The sequence below is a fragment of the Geotrypetes seraphini genome, chromosome 2, assembly GCF_902459505.1.
Source record: "Geotrypetes seraphini chromosome 2, aGeoSer1.1, whole genome shotgun sequence".
Lineage (NCBI taxonomy): Eukaryota > Metazoa > Chordata > Amphibia > Gymnophiona > Dermophiidae > Geotrypetes > Geotrypetes seraphini.
Window position 1 is genome coordinate 248,886,345 of NC_047085.1, and position 25,805 is coordinate 248,912,149.

General features: G+C 41.3%; 1 protein-coding gene across 1 annotated transcript in view; it reads left to right on the forward strand.

Moving 5' to 3' along the window:
* Positions 1–25,805, forward strand: part of VPS4B (vacuolar protein sorting 4 homolog B) — a 132,423-nt gene that overhangs the window by 46,608 nt on the left and 60,010 nt on the right. Inside the window, exons 5-7 of the mRNA XM_033935302.1 lie at positions 5,961–6,080; positions 20,623–20,779; positions 20,993–21,141. Coding sequence (XP_033791193.1) covers positions 5,961–6,080; positions 20,623–20,779; positions 20,993–21,141 — 426 coding nt within the window. The remainder of the gene's footprint in view (positions 1–5,960; positions 6,081–20,622; positions 20,780–20,992; positions 21,142–25,805) is intronic.

Genomic DNA, 25,805 nt, shown 5'->3' on the forward strand with positions numbered 1-25,805 from the left:
CCAGTTCAGATATGAGGAGATACTGAAAAGTTCTCATCCCAACCATGGAACCCTGAAACTTACAGGTTATTCCACATATTCAGTTCAACACACTTGGCACATTGTGTTTCTGTAACCCTTCCAAAAAATCCTCTATCTGGTCACTGAAATACTGCTTTGCTGCTGCAGTCATTTCTGAATCACTCCGAGTATTTTCTGGAAACAGAAAATACTCGGAGCAAGATCTGGTGATTAAGGTGGATGGTCTACGCACTGAAACCCCAATTGCATCAAAACATCCAATCGGTTTTGCCAGCTTTGTGAGCAGGTGCATTGTCTTGCAAAAAAAAAAAGAACTCCTTTCTACAGCTTCCCTCTCTTTTTTTTCTTTCAATGCTTCCTTTAATCAGCACAGCAAGTTACAGTAGTAGTCAGCATTTACTGTTTGGCCCCTTGAAAGATAGTCATTACAGCACCTTCCTGATCCCAAAATACTGTGGCCATGACCTTTCCTGCTGAATTTTGGGTCTTAAATTTCCTTGGCCATGGAGAGCCTGAGTGCCGCCATTGCATGGATTGTTGTTTTTGTCTCAGGATTAACAGTTGCATTACATTACATTACATTAGTGATTTCTATTCCGCCTTTACCTTGCAGTTCAAGTTACTAGACGTTCCAAAAAAATTGGCATCAGCTCGCTGAAAATGCTGCAAAATCAAATTGGGAACTGTGTCCACTCGATGTTTCTCATCAGCATTCAAACATTTGGGCACCCAGCTGCTCGTGGATCATACACCCAACACAATCTCTGGATATCTGTAATATCTCAGCAATTGTTTTAGTCGATATTTGCTGATCTGCCAAAATTAGGTCATGGATATGGTCAACGTTTATTTTAGGAGTTGACACTTTTTGAGGCCTCCTAGACCTTGCTGCTTCTTTGGTCTCCCATCTCCATGCTGAATGTTTTCACACCATTTCTTCACTGTGGAGTATGATAGGCATTTGTCACGCAATATTTGCATCATATTCATGGATTTCCTTTGGAATTTTCTTCTGCAGGAATAGGAACTTCATAGCTGCTCGGTGTTCCACACTTGAAAATTCCACACTTTTTGTTGACATGGTTCAATCAATGATCTGAAACAATATCAAAACATAGCAATATGATTCTGCAGATTGGCACTTTGCAAAATAAAATGACACTCTTTTCAGTTACAGTGGTAAAATAATGCTCAGAATTTGGAAGTTGGTTGGGCTGAGACCTTTTCAGCACTCTGTCATATAGGTTTAGGATACCAATAGAGGACTTTCCTTAAAATTAAAAAAAAATTACCAAGGGGAGATTTAACAATCTGAAGTCCTGTTAGATAAGGGGGACAGGGGTCTTGACCAGGCCAGTTCTTTGCCCTGAGGGGTACCTAGGTGGCTGAGTCCCTCCCTCCTCATGTGGTGCAGATTTTCTGGTAAGACTAGCTTCTGTGTCTGTCTGTATTTTTCCCAGGTTAAATGTGTGAAAAAGGTAGCCTGATCTTCATCTGATAAATGGGTACCTGGGCTGGTCTTGGGGGAAGTTAAATACCTTAAGCAGATGATATTGTACTTCAGGAGAAGCTTTCACCGGCTGCTGAAGTGTCTGTAAATCCTTTACTGGTTCAGAGCAGGCTCTTGATCCAAGTTTGCCTTTGTCTCCTGAATTTGTTCTGTTAATTCACAAAGCTTTTGACCAGGCACAAGAACACTTCACAGTGTTTATAAGCAGTAGATGATTGTGAATCCAATTAATTATATTTACAGCAGAATCAGACTGTGCAGTGTCTGTGGTAACCAAAACTGAATTGGAGAAAGACCAGGAAGAGTAAGGTGAGCTTCCAGCTGAAGATGGAGATGATCCTACAGTGATCCATCTCTTTTGCAATGAGGAATTAACATCTATAATTTCTAAGATGATTGAGCTTCTGAATGTATCTGTAATTCGTCCACTAGAAAGCTCCTTTTCTGTAAATCCTATCCTCTTTGGCACAAGAGGTCCTACCAAAGCTTTTCAAATTCATTATTCAAAGTCTTATCACTTCCTAGTAGAATGCCTTTAAAGTGACCAAAACAAGAAACATGTGGAGATGTCCAAGATGAAGGCTTTATTAAAACAACTTGATAATCCACATAAGAATGTTTAGGACCTTAAAGTACTGAAAACAACTGGACCCAACCTGGTCCTTGTTTTGACACTATTGTCTTCCTCAAGGGTCCCTGTAGGTCCTATAAAAAGACTCGTGGATTATATGATAGAGACAAGCAAAAAACTCTGTTGTTTGAGAAATGCTCAAAAGTGGGCCTTAAAATGGGCAGAATTTTATCCCTTACTGCCTGAGGAAAAAGAAAAATTAAAGAAACTTTAAAGATTCTTTAAACTTTAAAGATTCTTTTTAGAAAGCTTTTTTTGACATCTCAACCCTGAGTTTTCAAGCAGCAGCAGTTGGCATAGCCTTGAGTGCGCTGGGACCCACCTAAAATCGGTGCTGCATTTGGTGTGGCTGGTAAGGGATCTACAAGTCCTGTTAAAGGCAAACTACGCTGGGCAACTGATAGGTTGATACATGTAACATAACATAACATAGATTCTTATATACCGCAGCTACCTCACAGTTCTGTGTGGTTCACAAATCAAGAAATACTAACCAACATAGCGTGATCCTAACCAATTAATCAAAATATTTGCCAAACAAATTTGTTTTCAGCGTTTTGCTAAAAGCCAAACAGGAAGTGGAAAATGATATGTGCGTGCTAACTTGTTTCTCCCACATAGCTACCTGGTACGCTAACATTTTACCAAAGAATTGTCTATAAACACATCCATTTACTGAAGGAAAGTCAAAGAATTGTACTTTGCATAAATGTTTTCTGTTTACTAATTTGAAATGGTCAAAAAGATAACTGGGCAATAGTCCATTCAAAGCTTTTTTTTTATTATTTATTTATTTATTTATAAATTTTCAATATAACAATCAAGTATAAGCTTGTACAGAAAAGCAAAATTGAAGAAGCAAAAAGATTTTTCCAAACATAATATAAAACAAGAAATAATTGTATCTTTAATCTCACTCAAGTCCTCTATTTGGGATCCAAGATTGAAAATAAACGGAATTTAAGTAATCAATTAAAGAAGAAAGACAGTTGTAGTTAATACTGTGCTAACAGTCGTCTATCTTTATCCATCTTGAGCTTTCTCTTTCTCCAGTCTTGACAGTGATAGGAATGTTGTCAGTTGAGATGGTTCAAAGAAAACAAATTTATGCAATTTGTAATGGACTATGCATTTGCAAGGATATCGAAGGAAAAAAGTAGCTCCCAGGGCTATTACTGCTGGTCTCATTAGAAGAAATTATTTTCTCCGCTTCTGTGTGTCTCTGGCCAAATCAGGAAACATTTGAACTTTTAGTCCCAAAAATTCTTTATATTTATTTTTGAAGTATAGTTTCAGTAACCATATCTTATCCATTGTGAGAGCTACTGAAAGAAGCAAAGTTGCCGGTGTGGCTACTTCCCTATCTGAGGATTCTAATAAAGCTGTAACATCCAAAGGCTCTTGATTTACTTCTTTAACATCTTTAACAGGAAGGTAATACGCCTGAGTTAGAGGTGGTATAAAAGATTCAGAAATTCCCAATATTTCTGTCATATAGCGAGTAATCATTTCTCTAGGAGTCACTGTTATAATCTTAGGAAATTAATTAATCTAAGATTATTACTTCTTGTAGAGTTTTCAGGTGACTCAAGTTTCCTTCTTAAGTTTGTGTTATCTTTGATTAAAGCCTCCTGTATTACTTTTTGGGAATTAATATTCTGTTGTTGGTTTTCTATCTAATTTATTTTCTGTGGGAATTTTCCGTGTTTCTAGAATGTCTTTATCATACAATTTAAACCGTTCTTCCACTTGGTTTAATTGGGACGCTATAGTTTTAGGAATAGTAACTACCAGGTCCCACAGAGCGTCCAATGTTACCTCCTGGGGTTTAGTTATCTGAGGAAATTGAAAATGTAAAGTCTTATGCTCACCCACTGGCAAGTCTTCCAATGTCTGTCCAGACTGGGCTAATCCTTCCCCCGCAGATGTTGTATCCTTGAATTCCTTATTCAGGTTTCCTAGAGAAATCTGGGAAACCGAATCTCTGTCCCCCGGACTGATCTCCACTGCCTCTAGAGGAGGAAACACTCCGATTCCCGGAAGTTCCCCCTCCCTCGGGGAGCTAGCCGTTCGTGGATGCGGGGGAGGTGCTCGGTTGTCAGGGCTAAAGGTAGTTTCAAGCCCCAAGGAGGACTGCTGCGCGCCGTTCTCCTGCAGCGTCTCCAGCGGGGGTAGCCCTGATCCTGCCGACGTTCCCTGCATGCGCCTGATAATTTCTTCAATATTGCCGAACACGGAGGTCTCTGGGCAACGCGAGGCCCCAGTGGCGCTTCTCCCTCTCCGTTTGGGCATGTCGAAGGTAGGAAATCGTATTTGTATACCGAAAGAATGTCCAGTTTGAGAAAACTATCGGGAGCTTCCGCACAGCGTCCCTATACCGTCGCCATCTTGGATCCTCCCATTCAAAGCTTTTAAACATATACAACTGAACTTGAAAATTAGATAGATTCCATTGTCAACTAGTATAATCTGTGATAATATTGCGATATGTGATCAGTTCGTTTCGATCCAAAAATCAACAGTACCGCAGGCCTAGGTCACCGTGCTCCTCACATCTAGTCATACCTTCAGCCCTGTTTTTTCTCGCACATATCAGCTACATTTGGTTCAATTTAAACATGTGGTCGTGCCAATTATTAGATAGGCCAAAGAGCATCTGCTAGTTCTGAAAAACAGTCGAATTATGCCAAGCACAAGCCTGTCAGCTATCTTAGAGAAAGTCAACTTCCCTTCTCTTACATTTTAAATTTAGCATCTATCTAACTACTCAGGAGTGCTGAAGGAACTTGGGGAGGTTCTGATGGCTCCGCTGACTGAGCTTTTCAATGCTTCTCTAGAGTCGGGAGTGGTACCGGAGGACTGGAGAAGGGCAGATGTGGTCTCTCTCCACAAAAGTTGGAAGTAAGGAAGAAGTAGGGAATTACAGGCTGGTAAGTCTGATTTCTGTGGTAAGCAAATTAATGGAAACACTTTTAAAACAGAGAATGGTGAAGTTTCTGGAATCTAGTAGATTACAGGACTGGAGGCAACATGGATTCACTAGAGGTAGGTCTTGTCAGACAAATCTGATCAATTTTTTTGACTGGGTGACCAGAGAATTGGGTAGAGAAAGTGCACTAGATGTGGTGTATTTAGATTTTAGCAAAGCCTTTGACAGTGTTCCACACAGATGTCTAATAAATAAGCTGAGTGCCCTCAGGATGGGCCCCAAAGTAATGGGCTGGGTCAGGAACTGGTTGAGTGGAAGGCGACAGAGGGTAGTGGTCAATGGAGATCGCTCTGAGGAAAGGGATGTTACCAGTGGTGTGTTTCAAGGTTCTGTTCTTGGGCCTGTTCTCTTTAACGTTTTTATAAGCGATATTACAATCTGCAATAGGAAGCCTCAAACTTCAGAGACTTAAACCCCACCCCATCTTACCTCATCATTGTCTCTGTAACCTCAGTCAGTCTTACAGCAACCAGGAACATCTGTAAAGGATAATAACAAGAGAGAGGGGAACGGGAAACTTCATGGCAAGTAAGTCAATTCTGCTTATATCAACAAATGCAAAATAGCAACAATGAAAAACGAGTTCTCAAGAGAAGAGATTGACTATCCACAGGTTCAGGAATAGAGTGTATGTCTACTAGAAAAAAGATTATAGAGGTAAGAACCTAATATTTCCTTATATTATTCTTTAGAGTCTTTAACTTCATTCAGAAATTAGAGGTGTGAAATGTCTTTCGGCTTTGGATTCTTTTTGAGCAACATGATACTAGTCTTCCAAAGAGTACGAGTGTTTGATTTATCATTCATAGGTGCCATCGTTATGGAACGACCCGATGTAAAATGGAGTGATGTGGCTGGTCTTGAAGGAGCCAAAGAAGCACTTAAAGAAGCTGTGATTCTTCCCATTAAATTTCCTCATCTCTTTACAGGTAACGTTAGGAGTAAACATCCTATATGCCCACATTGGACATAGTAATATGGCTGTAACAGATTTCTGGATTTTATTCATGGTAAGAGGATTTGTTAATTTCAGGCAAGAAAAGACATAACCAGCTCTCTGATTCCCTGGCATGTACTGACTACTATAAGGGAAGGCTGAATGTTTCATCCTGCTGCTTATTAGATCTCTGGCACCCAGAGTGTGTTTGAATTCTACTTTGCAAGTGCTCCTTTTTGTAGATACAGTACATTCCAGGACTGTATCCTCTGTTTCATTAACAGTGAGACAGTATCAAGATGCTAAATTACATTTTCCAATTCAAATAGAAATATTACCACCCACCTGCTACAGAAAGTACAGCATACTGATACCCTTTGTGAAGTTGGTAACTATTCTGTTTTGGATAAGCCTTCATGGAGCATACAGATTAACTATTGCTGGAAGAGGAGTTTGGAATCCGTCCATAAGCTATCTGTCTGAAGAAATAGCAGACAACTGGCAGGATTTGGAAGATGGAAGTGATGATAGGGAGATATACAACAAACAGGCCAAATAAGTTGGGAAGTGCAGTTTATTAATACAAGAACCCGATATGGCCATGTTTTGCCTGGATGGCTGCGTCGGGGGCAAATACTAGAATACAGACATATAAATAGATTTAAATCATAAATTAATAATTTAAGTAATAATAAACTTAAAACTCAGCACATACTTAAAAATATCAAATAAATAGATAAAACAGCCATGCAATAAAATACTCATAGTACAATTATCAAGGAATATTCCCATAGGAGACTGATGTGCTTATGGCATGGAGAGAAAGTAGTAAGAAGTAGTGCTGCCCGATTCACGATTCAAATCGTTTCACCGATTCATTTCGGGTGAATCGATTCAAAAACAAAAAAAATCAGCCTTCCGATTCTTTGTCTGTGTGGTGAAAGCTACAACGTAGATAAAACAGCGTAAAATGATATTTGAACCTCGAAAATAAGAAAAAGTACTGAAGGAGAGTCTTTTTTAAATCCCTTTCGCAAGACTTCATGTCACATTGCAGTTTAGAAAGCCGAGAGGCTTTAAAGGGTTCCTGGTTCCTGCAGATGTTATCAGAGCGTGCACGGATTATACTCTGGCATTTTCTTCAACTTCTCTGCTCCTGCTCACTTTCATCTCGCACAATCACGAGGGAGTACACGTATCCTATGGCAACCTGCTCACTGTAAAGTCCATCCAGCGCTTTTACTTCTTGGGCAGAGGTGGCAGATTTGGGCTTATGGTCTCTGTAGCCCAGTTCACCGAAGATTGGAGAAGGGCCCCAGCTGATTGTGTTCTCATCTGCGGCCACAATAACACTGCTTTTCCCACAAGCCAAACCGCGGATTTTCCACCCCCACAGATCCTCGCCCCCTAAAGCAGGATCAGCAGCAAGGGGGGAGGGTCACTCGTGAAGTGCTTTAGTGTCCGGCTTCCCCCCAGCCTCCCGCGCCTCTTTTTACCTGATTCCAGCAGGGAGCAGCCTGCAGAGATGATCGCCGATACTTTAGCAATCATTGCAAGTTGCCATAGGCCTCAGGAGCTGTCTTCCCCCTGCCGCGATCCTGCCTGACATCAGAGGCAGGATCACGGCAGGGGGAAAACAGCTTCTGAGGCCTATGGCAACCTGCAATGATCGCTAAAGTATCGGCGATCATCTCTGCAAGCTGTACCTGCACCGGAACTACTCGGACCTGGGCCGGCTCTTCAAGCGCCTGCTGGACTCCTTCCCCGAGGACCACGTCAAGCTGTCGCAGTCGCCCCTGCTCAAGGGTTTGTGCGGCCACTGCTTCTGCTGCATGCTTGCCAAATTCAATAAGTATTGGGGAGGGGGATAGGAATATTTGCAACCTTATGTGTTTGTTTGTTTTTGTGCTTTGATTTCATTCCTACTTAAAATAAATGCTGCAAAATACCCTTGTTCTATATAATGCCCCTAGCTATTCTAATGCAGCAGCTATTAGGGGGAGGAGATGTTGATTAATGGAAAGAAGTAAAATGGTAATACCTTGAACTTTATTCTTTTTTTTTCAACTATAGACTTTTATTCAATTTTTCAAATGAAATGTGAGTTTAAATGGGTTTGTTATTGATTCACTTTTTGGATAGCTGTCATTAGCAGTTCTCTATATTGTGCAATGCTATGCAGTACATTGTGAGCCAGCAGACACACTCCACCCCCATGGTGGCGGTGGGAGCTTGATAAGAGAGGAAGGGGCACGGGGAAACGGGTGCCAGCCTGGCACCGGCCACCCCATAGTATGCTGCTCCTTGCTGGAATCAGGTAAATGGAGGCATGGGAGGTCAGGGAGGAACACACAGAAGGGAGGTGCAGTCCTTGCGGGGGGGGGGGGGAGGAGAACAGACCTTCAGGGGTGGGGTGCATGCCTTCAGGGGGGACAGGCAGGCCTTCAGGGATGGGGTGTAGACCTTCGGGGGGGGACATACCTTCAAGGGAGGGGGCTCTAGTGTAGAAGTAGATGGAGGGAGGGAATAGGTGGTTTCAAAGAGACGTGCATATGCCAGACTTTGGGGGGAAGAAATTATGGGTCTAAAAACAGAGGAGAGGGAGAGAGATGATGGACAATGGGATTTAGGGATGAAAGGAACAGAAAGGGAGAGATGGTGGACCCTGGGGTGGTGGGGAAGGAAGGAGAGATGCTGGATGAAAGTTGAGAAAAGGTGGATATATGGATGGAGGCGAAAAAAAGGAAAGATGCCAGATTTCCTGGGGAGGGAAAGGAAATGGAAGGGGAGGACAGAGATAGAAGATAGATGGTTAGTATGGAGAAAGAAGAAAGAAGGAGACCCTGGCAAGCAAGTTATCAGAAAAACCAGAGCCTGGGACCAACAAGATTTGAATAATGACCAGATAACAAAAGGTAGAAAAAATAATTTTATTTTGTTTTGTGATTACAATATGTCAGATTTGAAAAATGTATCCTGCCAGAGCTGGTGTTAGACTGCAAACGTGAGCTAGGATTTAAGAGATAGAGGAAAAGTCTTTTTTGGTTGTTTATTTTGTTTACACCACAGCGCCAGTGGGGTTAGGAGAAGGCAAAGGGGGTGAAGAAGCTATAAAATAAACCCACCAGGATGTTTGAAAAAAACACCCAATTGGGCAGGAAAATCAAATCGAAAAATTGATTCAATAGGCTGAATCGAATCTAATTTTTTTTCCTGAATCGGGCAGCACTAGTAAGAAGGGAGTTTACATGCTAAAGTGAACATAGCAGTTGAGTAGTAAACATACTTCTAAATCATTTCCAGGAAAAATTGATTAATCTTACCATGTTAATGTAATTTTGAAAGCTTTTTTTGTAGACTCCAGAGGTACTGTTGAGTTTTATAAATCATTTCAAAGTATTCTTATGCCTTATCTATTAAATTTATATCAGTATCAACTGAATAAAGGTTGTATTAAAGGAACTATGGCTGATTCTTTAATTATTGTTTTGCCAAAACCAAACAGAGATTCAACTTTGGTTTCAAACTACAGGCCTATCTCGTTAATAAATGTGGATGGAAAACTTATTGCAAAAGTATTGGCTCTGCGATTGGCTAAAGCTCTTCCTTTTATTATTGATACTCACCAAACAGGATTCGTTGCTAAGAGGCATTCTTCAAATAATACCAGATTAGCTTTTCATTCTCTAAATTTAACAAAAAGCATGAAAGACCCGGCTTTTCTGATATCTTTAGATGCAGAAAAGGCTTTTGATAGAGTTGAATGGTCTTTTATGTATCAGGCTTTAGAATGGTTTGGTATAGGTTCTGGTTTTATTCAAATGATTCAGACATTGTATAGCTCTCCTGGTGCAAGATTATATATTAATAATAGTATGTCAGATAGATTCACCTTGCTAAGGGGGGTTAGACAAGGCTGTCCTTTATCTCCTTTACTTTTTGATGTTGTCCTGGAACCTTTGTTAATAGCCATCAATCAGGCAAAGGAGATACGAGGTATTCCTTATTCGAATTGGGAATTTAAGCTCTCTGCTTATGCGGATGATATTCTGCTTTATTTGAGAGATCCAGAAACTACCATTCCATGTTTACTTGAATTAATAGAGAAGTTTGGAAAATTTTCTGGTTATAAGATTAATTGGAGTAAGTCTGAAGTTTTCCCGCTTAATGTTCACTTTACCAAAGGTTTATTTGATCCTTTCTCATTTATATGGAAAGAAGAGGGTTAGGTATTACCATTAAAAACACAATAGAAGACACAGTGAAGGAGAATGAAAAACTTTTATTAAAGGAAATAACAAGAGATGTGTGAGCAATGGAATCCTTTACATCTTTCTTGGTGGGGAAGAGTTCAAACGATCAAAATGATGATATTGCCTGTGGTTTGTTATCAAATGAGTATGATAACCAATTTTTTTCCAGGGGTCATTTTACAAAAGGTTAAATAGTATCCTTACTAAATTTGTTTGGTTGGGTAAAAGACCTAGAATCGCTTTAGTTTCTCTACAAAAGACAATTATGGAGGGAGGGGTAAATTTTCCAAATTTTTATAGGTATCATCAAGCCTATATTCTAAGACAGGGTATGTATTGGATCCTCCCAGATCTCATGGAAAATGTACCAGATTGGTTGTACTTGGAATGGCGGCTCCTGTTTCCTTTGCATTTGTCTCATCTTATTAGTATAAATTTGCCCAGGAAATATAAAGATAATAGAATTTTGTTGGATACATGGAAAACCTTACGTTATGTTAGTAATTTAGCACCAGATCCAATTTCCGAATCATTAAATTAATCCATTAGGGTAAACTCCAAGATCAAAATTGGCGGGTTTAAAATCATTTGGAAGTATTGGATTATTGCAGGCATATGGACTTTAAATGATATGATTATAAATGGATCATTGCTTAGTTTTTCACAATTGCAACATAAATTTGGTTTAAATAAGTCACAAAGCTTTAAATGGTTGCAGTTGAAGCAGGCTATTCAAGAGGGTTTCCCTGATGGAAAGTTCTTAATTCTCAATATAGTTTGGAATTCCTGTGCTTTCAAGCGGATTTCTTGGGTCACCAAGCCGCACAGTGGTATAAATTGTTATATGGATATTTGAATAAAAAACAAAAAACTGTTCTTAGGGATATTTGGAGCATTGAGCTTGGGCACCAAATTTCTGCCTCTCAATGGCCACGTTTTTGGTCTTGTAGAATAAAAACTACAAGGGCAGCATCTATGAGACAGACTTGTTTTTTTTTTGTTGCATAGAGCTTTTTGGACCCCAGTTCGGTTACAGAAGTTGTATAGTTCGAGGTCCAATAGATGCTGGCATTGTGGTTTAGAAGCTGGGACATTAGACCATTTAATATTTTTCTGTCCCTATATAAATGCCTTTTGGAAGTTAATTTGATCCCAAATTAATTCATTGTTAGAAAATCATGTTGCCCTTTCATATGATACTATATTATTTGGTAAATTTCTTTATCACCTCCAGGGTTATTCAAGGACAGATCATCACCATTAATACCAATTTTTTTGTAATTTACATTATTGTCGGTATTGGTATTCATATTTGTATTTTGGTTTCTTTTGGCCATTTCTGGTAAATACTATATTATTTGGTACATCAATGAGATTTAAAAGCCCAATTTCTGCAAATAATAAACTTCTATTGATATTGACAGGGGTTGCCATTCAGCAGATTACAGGAAATTGGAAAGATTACACTAAACTAAATTATACTTTTTGGTGGAATTCAGTATGCCATATTTATAAAATGGAAAGGGTGCTTGCTATGCAACAAGGAAATTATCATAAGTTTAAAAAGATTTGGGGGCCATTGATTATTTATTCTAATGATCAGACATCTTAAACATCTTAGTATTGGATAAGATATAGGGGTGGGGTGGGATTATGAATGATAATAATTGTTAATTATTAATATATGGGTGGGTGGGGTGGGATTCTTTTATATTTATATATTTGGAGGAATATAAATAAGATTGTCAAGTGATTAGTTAAAAATCTTTCTGATTGATTATTATACACTTGTTGTAATATTTGAAAATGAATAAAGATTTATTAAAAAAAAAAAAGAAAGTTTTTTTTTTTTGTAATATCACTGTCTGTATACAGTCTCTTCCTCTTGTATACCACTCTGAACTGTTTGTGGTAGTGTGGTATATAAAAATAATAATAATTATTATCCTTAGACAAGCAGGCAGCATATTCTCACATGTGGGTGATGCCATCCACGTAGCCCCGGTACAGACAGTGGAAAGTGTAGTATCACTTTAAGCTTTAACAAGCTTTTAGACTGCCCACACCGTGCATGTGTGAGTGCCTTTCCACCCGACACCAGCTCTCAATGTCATCAGTTTTTCATTTTCTATGGAGTGAAGAAGATCCATCGAATTGCTTTCCCTTTTATATTTTCTTTTTTCTTTTTTTTTAATATTCTTTATTCATTTTTTCATCTAACAACAAGTGCAACAAATATTAACAGTTAAACTTATACAATATCACTTGAGTATCTATTCTTAGTAATTTCACAATTAAAAATAAATCCCTCCCTCCCAACCCTATTCTTACACATGTGATTACATATATATATTGTTCTTTATTAATCCAACCCATCAATTTATAATTAAACTTCCTCCCACCCCCCTTCCCTATACAATTATATCAGCTTGGGAAAAATGATTATTCATTTATTACAGTATTCTATTAATGGTCTCCAAACCTCCTGAAATTTATTAAAATTTCCTTTTTGCAACGCTAACATTCTTTCCATCTTATACATATGACACAGTGAATTCCACCAAAAACTGTAATTTAATCTATGCTCTCGGTCATCAGTTTTTCATTTTCTATAAAGTGAAGAAGATCCATCGAATTGCCTTCCCTTTTATATTTTCTTTAAATCTTTTTCAAGTATTTCAAGTTTCTCTTCTACTACTTTTCTTTTGAAAACAAACAATGAAGAAAAGTAGTCAGGAAAAAGAAAATTTGGACTTTGCTCAAACTTCTTTTACTTAGTGGCCTTCACACAAATTTCCATCCTGACTTCCTCTGTGATCATCGATGATTTTCGGCTTTGTTTCTACTCCAACCCAGCTTGCCCTCTCTGATTGTCTCTGGCTCTGGGGCTATAAATTGGAAGAAGGAAAACACTATTGATTAATATCAGCTTTCTATTCTTGATTATTTATTTCCACACATAGGTCTGGAGTCGTACTTCCAGTAACTGGGACTGGCCAGTATCGGATATGCCATCAGTGGCATATTAGTATTATAATCAACTGAGAGAGTTATTCCTCACAGCATTTCTCCTTCATTCACACGTGTAGTTAATCATTCACTGTTCCTCAGCGGGCCACCATGCGCTCAAACAATCTCATTGAGCATGGCTTTACGCCCCCCCTCCTCATCGGAACCAGCGTGTTTTACTCTTATTTTAAATTTATTTAAAGTTTATAGTTAAAGTTTCAATACTTAAAGTACTTAGCTTTGTGCTAGATGTTAAACCGGGGAGTTCTAGTATGTACCACCGACATGTTTCGCCCGTATAAGTTGCTGGGCTTTATCAAGGTTCATGCTCCCTGCAAAATATAAAACGGAAAAGCTAAGTTCCCACAAATAACTTTCCTAATTTCGTATAAAGTGATTTAAAAACCATTAAACCCCTACCTTACCTCATTTTACTTTCACCACCATAGCGTCCAAAACGGAATGGCGGTCTAATACGTTATCATGTGATTTATAGGATCCCGCCCCCAACGTCATCCGCCTTTCTTTATGTGGGGGGTGACGTCAGGGCACGGGTGTCCCAACCCAGTTTTTACATTAATCAAATACACTGAAATGTAAGTATCGTGTGGAGGACATACCCTGCCAACCCAGATGTAAAGAAGTCTTATATAACAGGAGTTTATATTAAAGAAGCCCATTCAAGTTCATTATTTAGTCCATAAGGGGTTACTGAATTTAACCGATAAATCCAGCGTTGTTCCAGCATATTTAATTTCTGTTCCCAATTTCCCACCAGCTCACATGTATCAATATGATCAATAATTCTCCATTTCAACTGGAAGACCTCATGAGCTTTATCCATGCAGTGTTGAACAATCGGGGCTTGTTCGACTCCTGTGTTAATCCTTGATTTGTGTTCATTCAGGCGAACAGATATTGCTCTCTTGGTACGCCCCACATACACAAGGTTACAAGGGCAAGTAATTATGTAAACTACCCTTGTAACCTTGTGTATGTGGGGCGTACCAAGAGAGCAATATCTGTTCGCCTGAATGAACACAAATCAAGGATTAACACAGGAGTCGAACAAGCCCCGATTGTTCAACACTGCATGGATAAAGCTCATGAGGTCTTCCAGTTGAAATGGAGAATTATTGATACACAAGGTTACAAGGGTAGTTTACATAATTACTTGCCCTTGTAACCTTGTGTATGTGGGGCGTACCAAGAGAGCAATATCTGTTCGCCTGAATGAACACAAATCAAGGATTAACACAGGAGTCGAACAAGCCCCGATTGTTCAACACTGCATGGATAAAGCTCATGAGGTCTTCCAGTTGAAATGGAGAATTATTGATCATATTGATACATGTGAGCTGGTGGGAAATTGGGAACAGAAATTAAATATGCTGGAACAACGCTGGATTTATCGGTTAAATTCAGTAACCCCTTATGGACTAAATAATGAACTTGAATGGGCTTCTTTAATATAAACTCCTGTTATATAAGACTTCTTTACATCTGGGTTGGCAGGGTATGTCCTCCACACGATACTTACATTTCAGTGTATTTGATTAATGTAAAAACTGGGTTGGGACACCCGTGCCCTGACGTCACCCCCCACATAAAGAAAGGCGGATGACGTTGGGGGCGGGATCCTATAAATCACATGATAACGTATTAGACCGCCATTCCGTTTTGGACGCTATGGTGGTGAAAGTAAAATGAGGTAAGGTAGGGGTTTAATGGTTTTTAAATCACTTTATACGAAATTAGGAAAGTTATTTGTGGGAACTTAGCTTTTCCGTTTTATATTTTGCAGGGAGCATGAACCTTGATAAAGCCCAGCAACTTATACGGGCGAAACATGTCGGTGGTACATACTAGAACTCCCCGGTTTAACATCTAGCACAAAGCTAAGTACTTTTAAGTATTGAAACTTTAACTATAAACTTTAAATAAATTTAAAATAAGAGTAAAACACGCTGGTTCCGATGAGGAGGGGGGGCGTAAAGCCATGCTCAATGAGATTGTTTGAGCGCATGGTGGCCCGCTGAGGAACAGTGAATGATTAACTACACGTGTGAATGAAGGAGAAATGCTGTGAGGAATAACTCTCTCAGTTGATTATAATACTAATGTGGGCTTCATTCTAAGTTACCTAGTAAATAGTGCTGAAAGTTACATCAGTGGCATATTAGCATCAAGTTTCCTTTATCAACATAGATGTATCACAGTGTTCAGAGCCCTGCCATTAAGCATTGAGTCCTCTTAATGTATGGCTTTTCGGACGATAAAGGTTGTCATTCTAAAGCGCATTGCCTTTTCAGGCACTCACGCTTTGACGCCTGTGGCACTTTTAATACCATTGATGTTGCATGGTCATGGTGTTTCCTTCTTGATGGACACTGATGCTGATTAAGGCTTGATTTTGTTTCTACATCGGTAGAACTCTACCCTGCGGTACTGTTGATACCTGCTCAGTCAGGTATCAGTACATGCTTTGAGATTGTAGGAGATTCACTTTTTCTGTAGACTAATCTCTACTTCAGTGTCAGTAACCTCATCAGTGCCAGTTAGCCTGAGTTCTCATAATGCCATAGTTCTCATAATGCGCAAGGTACTGCTTCAGAGTCTATCCTCGAGCGTCGCTCTAGTTAGTATCTATGTTCTTCAAGTCATCGTCTGTCATATTTAGAACATTGGTTTTCATCCAAGGGTACAGTGCTATGGTGTATGCGCCGATGGTACCTCTCCTAGATCCAGGGATATGGATGTATATCGTCGAAGAATAACTTCACATTAATGCCAGTGTTGTCTGTCTGTGCAGCTTGGGTTGCTTACTGGGCATGCATCCTCTCTGAGGTCTCTTCTGCACCATTGATACCTGCTCAGCTCAGATTCGGTGAGCGATATTTGTTCCAGGATCGATGACTTTGTCCACTGCTTCACATTGGTTACATCAACTATGATCTGCTTACTCTTGACAGAGCATCACATCAGCTGCAGTTTGAGGGAATGTTCCATTTCATTGGAGCGGTACTGAACACGTAAAGTATCGACACCGTCAATGATTCTCTTTATTGGAACATCGAATACCAGTAAAACACTGAAGTTCTTCACATCGAGGCTCTGCATGGTAGCATTACATCTCCAGTTTCTTAATTTTCAACAGTTTTTGGACTTAAATTTAAAATGTAAAATGTTAAAATGTACAGCGCTGCATACGCCTTTCAGTGCTTTAGTACTATTGACTCCACTGCGCAGACTCGCATAAGAAGGGGATTTGATGTTTTCCACAGATGACCTCGCCACTTGTCTTGGAGCATTATTCTGGGTCCAAAAGACATTGTTTTGTTCCCGTTGACAGTGATCTTCCCCATACAACTTCCATCATCTTCAAAGCATCAATGCCTTTCTTTATATCAAGATTCTACATTGACATCGATGCTTTGTCATCAGGATACCATGAGGCTTCATCTACATCTCAGAAACCAGCTCAGTCTTTTTAACCTGTTTCTAGAGACTGCTTTGTTCGGTACCGGTCCTGCCTAAGCATAGCATTTTGGAGCTGCAAGGTACCGAATCCAGTTTTCTGTTGTGGCAGAAATCCACCAGGGATGTAGAGCCTGTAAGGTGGTTGTTTTCCTGTTGTCTGGATGTTTCAAAACTAGTGGGGGAATCTAACATGGGTGTAGAGCCTGTTAAGTTAGATTCCCTTCTATGCTTAAAAAAAAAATAAATAAAAGTAAGAGAAGCAGTGTCTGCCTTTGTACTGTTACACTATCTATCGGCTTTCTCTTTCTCCACGTTAACTAGTGAAGCTGAAAGGTTCTCTGTTTTATCCTCTAACTAGGATCAACAGCATTGATCCACGCTGCAACTGCCTACGAGTGTAGAGCCTATAAGGTGGTCTTTTTCCTGTTCTCTGGATACAAACATGCAAAGACAAGTGGCGGGATCTAACATGGGTGTAGAACCTCTTTAGTTAGTTCCCCTACCATGTTAAAAAACAAGCAGTGTTTACTTTTTTGCTTGTGTACTATCGATGGACATTCTCTATATTAACCATTAAAGTAGAATAGTTCTCTGCTTTATCTTTTCAGCAGGATCAACCAGGTTTTTTTCCTGAAACACAACTTCCCATCAATGTTAATACAGTCCAGGAGGCTCCTATAATTACTTTGAAGTATATTTCCCTATATGTGTGTCTCCTATTGTTTAATGGACATTATCCACAACACCCTTTACTCCATTTCCTTTTTTTGTTCTAAAGGAACCTGGAGGTTTGGGAGTGGCTGTAGGGGAGGAGGAGGAGGAAACCACTACATCCTTTTAAGGATGTTTTTTAAATTTTACTCAGTTTATCTCAAACAAAGCCTCTGGACCGAAGATTTCAGTACACGGTCTAAAGTTAGAGGGTTATATGTTCGAACATCAATATGCACTACCTAAATTTGAATAGATGAGTTTTTAATTCTAGGTCTGTTCTTGCTCTGCATTCTATCTACATAGGTCACATTCATGTCTTTCAGTTTCATTTTCCGTCTCTGAACAGAGAAAATGGATATGCTCGGATGCGATTTAGCATATGCAACATTTTATAGCATTGCATAGTACTATTGGGTGATATTCTAGTATAGAAATCAATCTGTACCTTTATCACAGGTCCTTTGCTTTACATAGTAGATGACGGCAGATAAAGACCCAAATGGTCCATCCAGTCTGCCCAACCTGATTCAATTAAAATTTTTTTTTTTTTTTTTTTTTTCTTCTTAGCTATTTCTGGGCAAGAATCCAAAGCTTTACCCGGTACTATGCTTGGGTTCCAACTGCCGAAATCTCTGTTAAGACTTACTCCAGCCCATCTACACCCTCCCAGCCATTGAAGCCCTCCCCTGCCCATCCTCCACCAAATGCCATACACAGACACAGACCATGCAAGTCTGCCCAGTACTGGCCTAGTTCAATATTTAATATTATTTTCTGATTCTAAATCTTCTGTGTTCATCCCACACTTCTTTGAACTCAGTCACGGTTTTACTCTCCACCACCTCTCTCGGGAGCGCATTCCAAGCATCCACTACCCTCTCCGTAAAATAGAATTTCCTAACATTGCCCCTGAATCTACCACTCCTCAACCTCAAATTATGTCCTCTGGTTTTACCATTTTCCTTTCTCTGGAATAGATTTTGTTCTACGTTAATACCCTTCAAGTATTTGAACGTCTGAATCATATCTCCCCTGTCTCTCCTTTCCTCTAGGGTATATATATTCAGGGCTTCCAGTCTCTCCTCATACGTCTTCTGGCGCAAGCCTCCTATCATTTTTGTCGCCCTCCTCTGGACCGCCTCAAGTCTTCATACGTCTTTCGCCAGATACGGTCTCCAAAACTGAACACAATACTCCAAGTGGGGCCTTACCAATGACCTGTACAGGGGCATCAACACCTTCTACTGACTACGCCTCTCTTTATACAGCCCAGAATCCTTCTGGCAGCAGCCACTGCCTTGTCACACTGTTTTTTTCGCCTTTAGATCTTCGGACATTATAACCCCAAGGTCCCTCTCCCCGTCTGTGCATATCAGCTTCTCTCCTCCCAGCATATACGGTTCCTTCCTATTATTAATCCCCAAATGCATTACTCTGCATTTCTTTGCATTGAATTTTAGTTGCCAGGCATTAGACCATTCCTCTAACTTTTGCAGATCCTTTTTCATATTTTCCACTCCCTCTTTGGTGTCTACTCTGTTACAAATCTTGGTATCATCTGCAAAAAGGCACACTTTTCCTTCTAACCCTTCAGCAATGTCACTCACAAACATATTGAACAGGATTGGCCCCAGCACCGAACCCTGAGGGACTCCACTAGTCACCTTTCCTTCCTTCGAGCGACTTCCATTAACCACCACTCTCTGGCGTCTGTCCGGCAGCCAGTTTCTGACCCAGTTCACCACTTTGGGTCCTAACTTCAGCCCTTCAAGTTTGTTCAACAGCCTCCTATGAGGAACTGTATCAAAGGCTTTGCTGAAATCCAAGTAAATTACATCTAGCATATGTCCTCGATCCAGCTCTCTGGTCATCCAATCAAAAAATTCAATCAGGTTATAATGATCTTTGTTTAGTGCATTACTGTTCTTCCTGTTATGCTTCTCTGCAGTTTGCTGGGATCTGTATTCAGTACATTACTGTTTTTCCGACCCTGAGAAGATACCTGACCCCCCCCCCCGAGTTGACACCCAACCCCCGACCTGACCCCAGGAACCGGCAGTATTGCTCCCCCCGAGGCCAACGGTGCTGCTCCCTCCCTTCACGATTGCCTCCTCTCTCCCCCTCCCCCACTGACTGGCCCTGTCCTTATCCGTGCGCTGCTGGTGTTAGAAAGTGCCTGCTGCCGGGCCTTGAGGATCTGCGCATGCTCAAGGCCTTCTGGATCTCACCCTCTCCGAGATTCTCATGAGACTCAAGAAATCTACTTGGATAAAATTTTATTTATTTACCAAGTTTTTACGAGCTACCTTTACCCCCCCTTGAATACTTTCACTGTTTCGGGTATTGATGTGGCATCTTCTTTGGTAAAGACAGATGCAAAGAAGGAATTTAATCTGTCTGCAATCTGTTTTCCTCTTTGATGTGTCCGTTTTGCCCTCAGGCTGCGTCAGGGCTGTGGACCAGTATAATGTTGCAGCTCTATGATTCTCTGCTGTGGTGAGTTTGTGAATCATAGAGCCGCAACATTATACTGGTCCACAGCCCTGACGCAGCCTGAGGGCGAAACGGACAGCTAGCTTAACGTTGGCGAATGGACTAGCAGAGAGAGCAGGAAAGATTGAGTAACAACGACTTTCACTGCCTATTTTCAACAAACCCCTGCCTGGGATCTAAAAGTTAAGTCCCTGTTTTAAGAACTATAAGTATTTTTGATTAACAACAGGGCAGGAGGGGAGCATGAGCCAGTGAGGTTAATTCCCTTTCTAGTGTGATTGTAAAACACATACAACACACGGGGGATCTGAGGCTCAACCCCTTTGATAGTAACTAAAAAGGATTTAAGTTCAGGAGCTATTTATAGTGAATTTACACCTCTGGATAACTTGGACTAAGAAAATTGAAATGTCATTCTCTAGTATAAGGTAAATCCAAATAAATAAATTTGAATACTTGAATACTTGCTCACTTGGCATGAATTTCAGGCTTATCTGAGAAGTGTAGACTATGCCAAATATAGTTATGTTTGTTAGTGCTGACTTCAACCTTGCTATTCAGCTGCCTGCCTTTGTGCTGTCTTAGGTAAGAGAACACCTTGGAGAGGAATTCTGCTGTTTGGACCTCCTGGAACTGGCAAATCTTATTTGGCAAAAGCTGTGGCCACTGAAGCCAACAACTCTACTTTCTTTTCGATATCTTCTTCAGATCTGGTATCTAAGTGGCTGGGAGAGAGTGAAAAGTAAGTAGATTTCACTTTATAGAACTGGTTTAGTTTGATAGCTCTTTCAAAATATACTTAGTAATGATCCATTAATTAGTTTTAGCATTTTGGGCTGAAACCATAATTAAACATTAATTTCCTACCTTGGAAATTCATCTTTTTGCATGCAGCTGCTTCAAAACCCATCTGTGTTGTAGGCTAATCTGAATTTAAAACCCCTTTTTATTGCAGATTAGTGAAGAATTTATTCCAGCTTGCTAGAGAAAACAAACCTTCCATTATCTTTATTGATGAGATAGATTCGCTATGTGGATCAAGAAGTGAAAATGAAAGCGAAGCCGCTAGACGGATTAAAACAGAATTCCTAGTTCAGATGCAAGGTAACACCATTTGGTTTGAAAGACGAAGTTCAGTTCGTCTCTAACAGAAACATGCAATTCCCAGCATAAGTAAAAAAATGCACTGTAGGCCATGTGGATTTTAGATAATTTGTTTGTGTGTCTACTGAGGTTAAAACTCGCCATAGTTATTACTCCTCATGTCCTGGAGTATCTCATCCCAGTCTGATTTTCAGGATATCCACAATAAATATGCATGCATATTGTGAATCATAGAAACATAGAAATAGACGGCAGATAAGGGCCCACGGCCCATCTAGTCTGCCCACCTTAATGTCCCTCCCCTACCTTTGCCCTGTGAATAGATCTCATGTGCCGATCCCATTTGGCCTTAAAATCAGGCACGCTGCTGGCCTCAATCACCTGTAGTGGAAGACTATTCCAGCGATCAACCACTCTTTCAGTGAAAAAGAATTTCCTGGTGTCACCTCGTAGTTTCCCGCCCCTGATTTTCAACGGATGCCCTCTTGTTGTCGTGGGACCCTTGAAAAAGAAGATATCTTCTTCCGCCTCGATGCGGCCCGTAAGATACTTGAACGTCTCGATCATGTCCCCCCTCTCTCTGCGCTCCTCGAGCGAGTATAGCTGTAATTTGTCAAGCCGTTTTTCGTATGGTAGATCCTTGAGTCCCGAGACCATCCGGGTGGCCATTCTTTGCACCGACTCCAGTCTCAGCACATCCTTGCGATAATGCGGCCTCCAGAATTGCACACAGTATTCCAGGTGGGGCCTCACCATGGATCTATACAATGGCATAATGACTTCCGCCTTACGACTGACGAAACCCCTTCGTATGCAGCCCATGATTTGTCTTGCCTTGGACGAAGCCTGCTCCACTTGATTGGCAGACTTCATGTCCTCACTGACGATTACCCCCAAGTCTCGTTCTGCTACCGTTTTTGCTAGGATCTCGCCATTAAGGGTATAAGACTTGCATGGATTCTGGCTGCCCAGGTGCATAACTTTGCATTTTTTGGCATTGAAGTTGAGTTGCCATGTCCTAGACCATCGCTCCAGTAGGAGTAGGTCGTGCATCATGTTGTCGGGCACTGAATCTTCGTCTGTTGTGCATTTGCCCACTACATTACTCAGTTTGGCGTCATCGGCGAATAATGTTATTTTACCTCGAAGCCCTTCTGCCAAGTCTCTTATAAAGATGTTGAATAGGATTGGGCCCAAGACTGAGCCCTGTGGTACTCCACTAATCACCTCCGTCATTTCGGAGGGGGTGCCGTTCACCACCACCCTTTGGAGCCTACCTCCAAGCCAGCTCCCAACCCATTTCGTCAATGTGTTACCTGATCCTATAGAACTCATCTTGCTCAGTAACCTGCGGTGTGGTACGCTATCGAATGCTTTGCTAAAGTCCAGGTACACGATGTCCAGGGACTCCCCAATATCCAGCTTCCCCGTTACCCAGTCAAAGAAGCTGATCAGGTTGGATTGGCAGGATCTCCCCTTAGTAAATCCATGTTGTCGGGGATCCCGTAGATTCTCCTCATCCAGGATCTTATCTAATTAGTATTTGATTAGAGTTTCCATTAGTTTGCTCACTATCGATGTTAGACTCACTGGTCTGTAGTTTGCTGTCTCCATCTTTGAGCCTTTCTTGTGGAGTGGAATGACGTTAGCCGTCCTCCAGTCCAACGGGACGCTGCCTGTACTAAGGGAGAGGTTGAAGAGCGCGGACAGTGGCTCCGCCAAGACATCACTCAGCTCCCTAAGCACCCTGGGGTGCAGGTTGTCCGGCCCCATTGCTTTGTTAACCTTGAGCTTTGACAGCTCACCGTAGACACTGCTGGGCGTAAACTTAAAGTTACTAAACGGGTCAATTGAGCCAACCCTTGTCTGTAGCTGAGGGCCGAGCCCTGGCGCTTCTCGGGTGAAGACTGAGCAGAAGTATTCATTTAATAGTTGGGCTTTTTCCGAATCCTTTTCCACATAGTCTCCGTCTGGTTTCCTAAGACGTACAATCCCGCCTGAGTTTTTTCTTCTATCACTGATATACCTGAAGAAGGATTTATCTCCCTTCTGGATGTTCTTTGCTAGAGACTCCTCCATGAGGAATTTAGCCTCCCTGACTGCTGTTTTTGACGGCTTTTGATTTGGCCAGGTAGTCTGCTCTAGAGTCCTGCTTCCCTGATTGTTTGTAAGAGATGAATGCTTTTTTCTTCTCCTTGATCAGGTCTGAGATCTCCGCAGTAAACCACTGTGGCTTATTGTTCCTTCGCCATTTACTTACTGATTTTACATAGCGGTTTGTTGCTTCTTGTATGGTTGCTTTCAAAGTCGACCACATGTCTTCCACGTTATCGGTTTCTTCTTGGCTTTGTAGCGCCTGGTGAACGAAGTCTCCCATTTCTTTGAAATTTGTGTCCTTGAATTTGAGGACTTTGGTTAGTGTAGTAGATTTAGTGAAACCTTTCCTGATATTGAACCATACCATGTGGTGGTCATGCATGTTCATTGGGGATATCCTAAAAAACGGCAGATGGAGGTAGAGAAAACTGAATTCTACCAGTGACATCTCTAGATAAGCTGTGGTGCTCCCAAGAACAATCCAGTATTTTTCTCTGCTTTTCAACAGGTGTTAGGTTGGCTTTTGGTGCTTTTTTCCCTGGTCTAGCTCCTCATTTTGCTGGCTGTGACTGCAAAACATGGTTGAGCCTTATGGCCACTTCTAAGCTTATGGTCGCTGACTGTACCTGGTTGAGCATGGAGTTTGGCTCTGCAGCCCCCAGTTGCACTTATTCGTGCTACCGAGTGAGGAGCTGAAGGGTGCAGGTCCTCATACCCCCCCCTGCTTCTCTTGCTTGTTCACCCTGTTTGGGTGTGTCCCCACTGGCTCCCTCTGCAGCCCCCAGGTGCTACATTTGGTCTCTGTTGCCCTGCTCTGCCTTTTTCCCTGTTATAGGGAGTAAGACTTTTTAACTTCTACTGCTGCTTTAAGGCTGTATAATAAAAAGAACAATCCAGAACAGGGAAATCATTACTCTCCTGTAAGTGGTTTCCATTTCAAAGCACCCAGAGAGCCTGGGACAGGGTAGGAGCCAGATTCCCAAGCTGAGGCAGGTTTGCACATACCAGGCAGCAGGCACTACACAAACTGCTGAAGCCAGCAGCTGAATGCAGCTACCAGTTCTTTCTCTCTTTAGTGAGACGTGGCCATTTCTGACTTTCACTTTCAGTGAGACTTCATTGCCTGCTACATGATTACACAAGTGTCCCCTGAGGAAGGCGTTCTTGCATGCCGAAACAAAGATCCTTGTTGGGACTTTTTAATTGTTTAATAAAAACTTTTTTACCAATTGGAAAGACACCACCCTTGTCTTTCTTTGTTTGACTGTTCTTTCTCGAAGGTGAGGTGCTCTTCTGTTTTGCCATTTCTGACTTTAGAAATAACCCGAGAGGCCTGCGGTCCCAATACTGTTGGGTCTGTTTATGTGTGTGTTTTGGGGGAGGCACAGATGGGGCCTTGGGTGCTTTTGGCTCCAGAGCTTGGTATAGTTAGTCTTGTAGCAGTTGCAGTTGGACAGGGTGCTCCTGGTTGGAGTTTAAAAGGTGTAGGACTGAGGTGAGGGTGCCAAAGGCACTGAAGATGGACTCTGAAATTCTCTTGGACTCCTATTCCCGTACTGACTCGGACTTGTTGAACCCCTTGCCTGAGGAAGACAAAGAACAGAGGTCCCACATGATTCATCTGTTCTGGAGAGAGGAGCTGTCTCATTGATGAAGTTACAAGGGCCCTTTCCTTGCTCAATACTGGCTTCAGATCCTGTGGCAGGAGATCCTTTGCTGGAATACAACAATGAAGTCAACGGCACAATCCGCAGCAGTCGCGAAGAAGGCAAGCAGAATGTTGGGTATTATTAAGAAGGGTATTACGACCAGAACAAAAGAAGTCATCCTGCCGTTGTATCGGGCAATGGTGCGCCCGCACCTGGAGTACTGTGTTCAGTATTGGTCACCGTACCTTAAGAAGGATATGGCAATACTTGAGAGGGTCCAGAGGAGAGCGACACAAATGATTAAGGGCATGGAAAACCTTTCATACACTGAAAGATTGGAGAGGCTGGGGCTCTTCTCCCTGGAAAAGCGGAGACTCAGAGGAGACATGATAGAGACCTACAAGATCATGAAGGGCATAGAGAAAGTAGAGAGGGATAGATTCTTCAAACTTTCAAAACATATAAGAACAAGAGGGCATTCGGAAAAATTGGAAGGAGATAGATTAAAAACAAATGCTAGGAAGTTTTTCTTTACCCAGCGTGCGGTGGACACCTGGAATGCACTTCCAGAGGACGTAATAGGATAGAGTATGGTACTGGAGTTCAAGAAAGGATTGGACAATTTCCTGCTGAAGAAAGGGATAGAGGGGTATAGATAGGGGGCTACTGCGCAGGTCCTGGACCTGTTGGGCCGCCGCGTGAGCGGACTGCTGGGCACGATGGACCTCGGGTCTGACCCAGTGGAGGCATTGCTTATGTTCTTATGTTTAGTGCCTCCAGTGCCTCCTTCCCAAGTCTTTAGTGTCCCCAGTGCCTCCTTCCCATGTCTTTAGTGCCCCCAGTGCCTCCTTCCCATGTCCTTAGTGCCCCTTCCTGTCTTTAGTGTCCCCAGTGCCTCCTTCCCATGTCTTTAGTGTC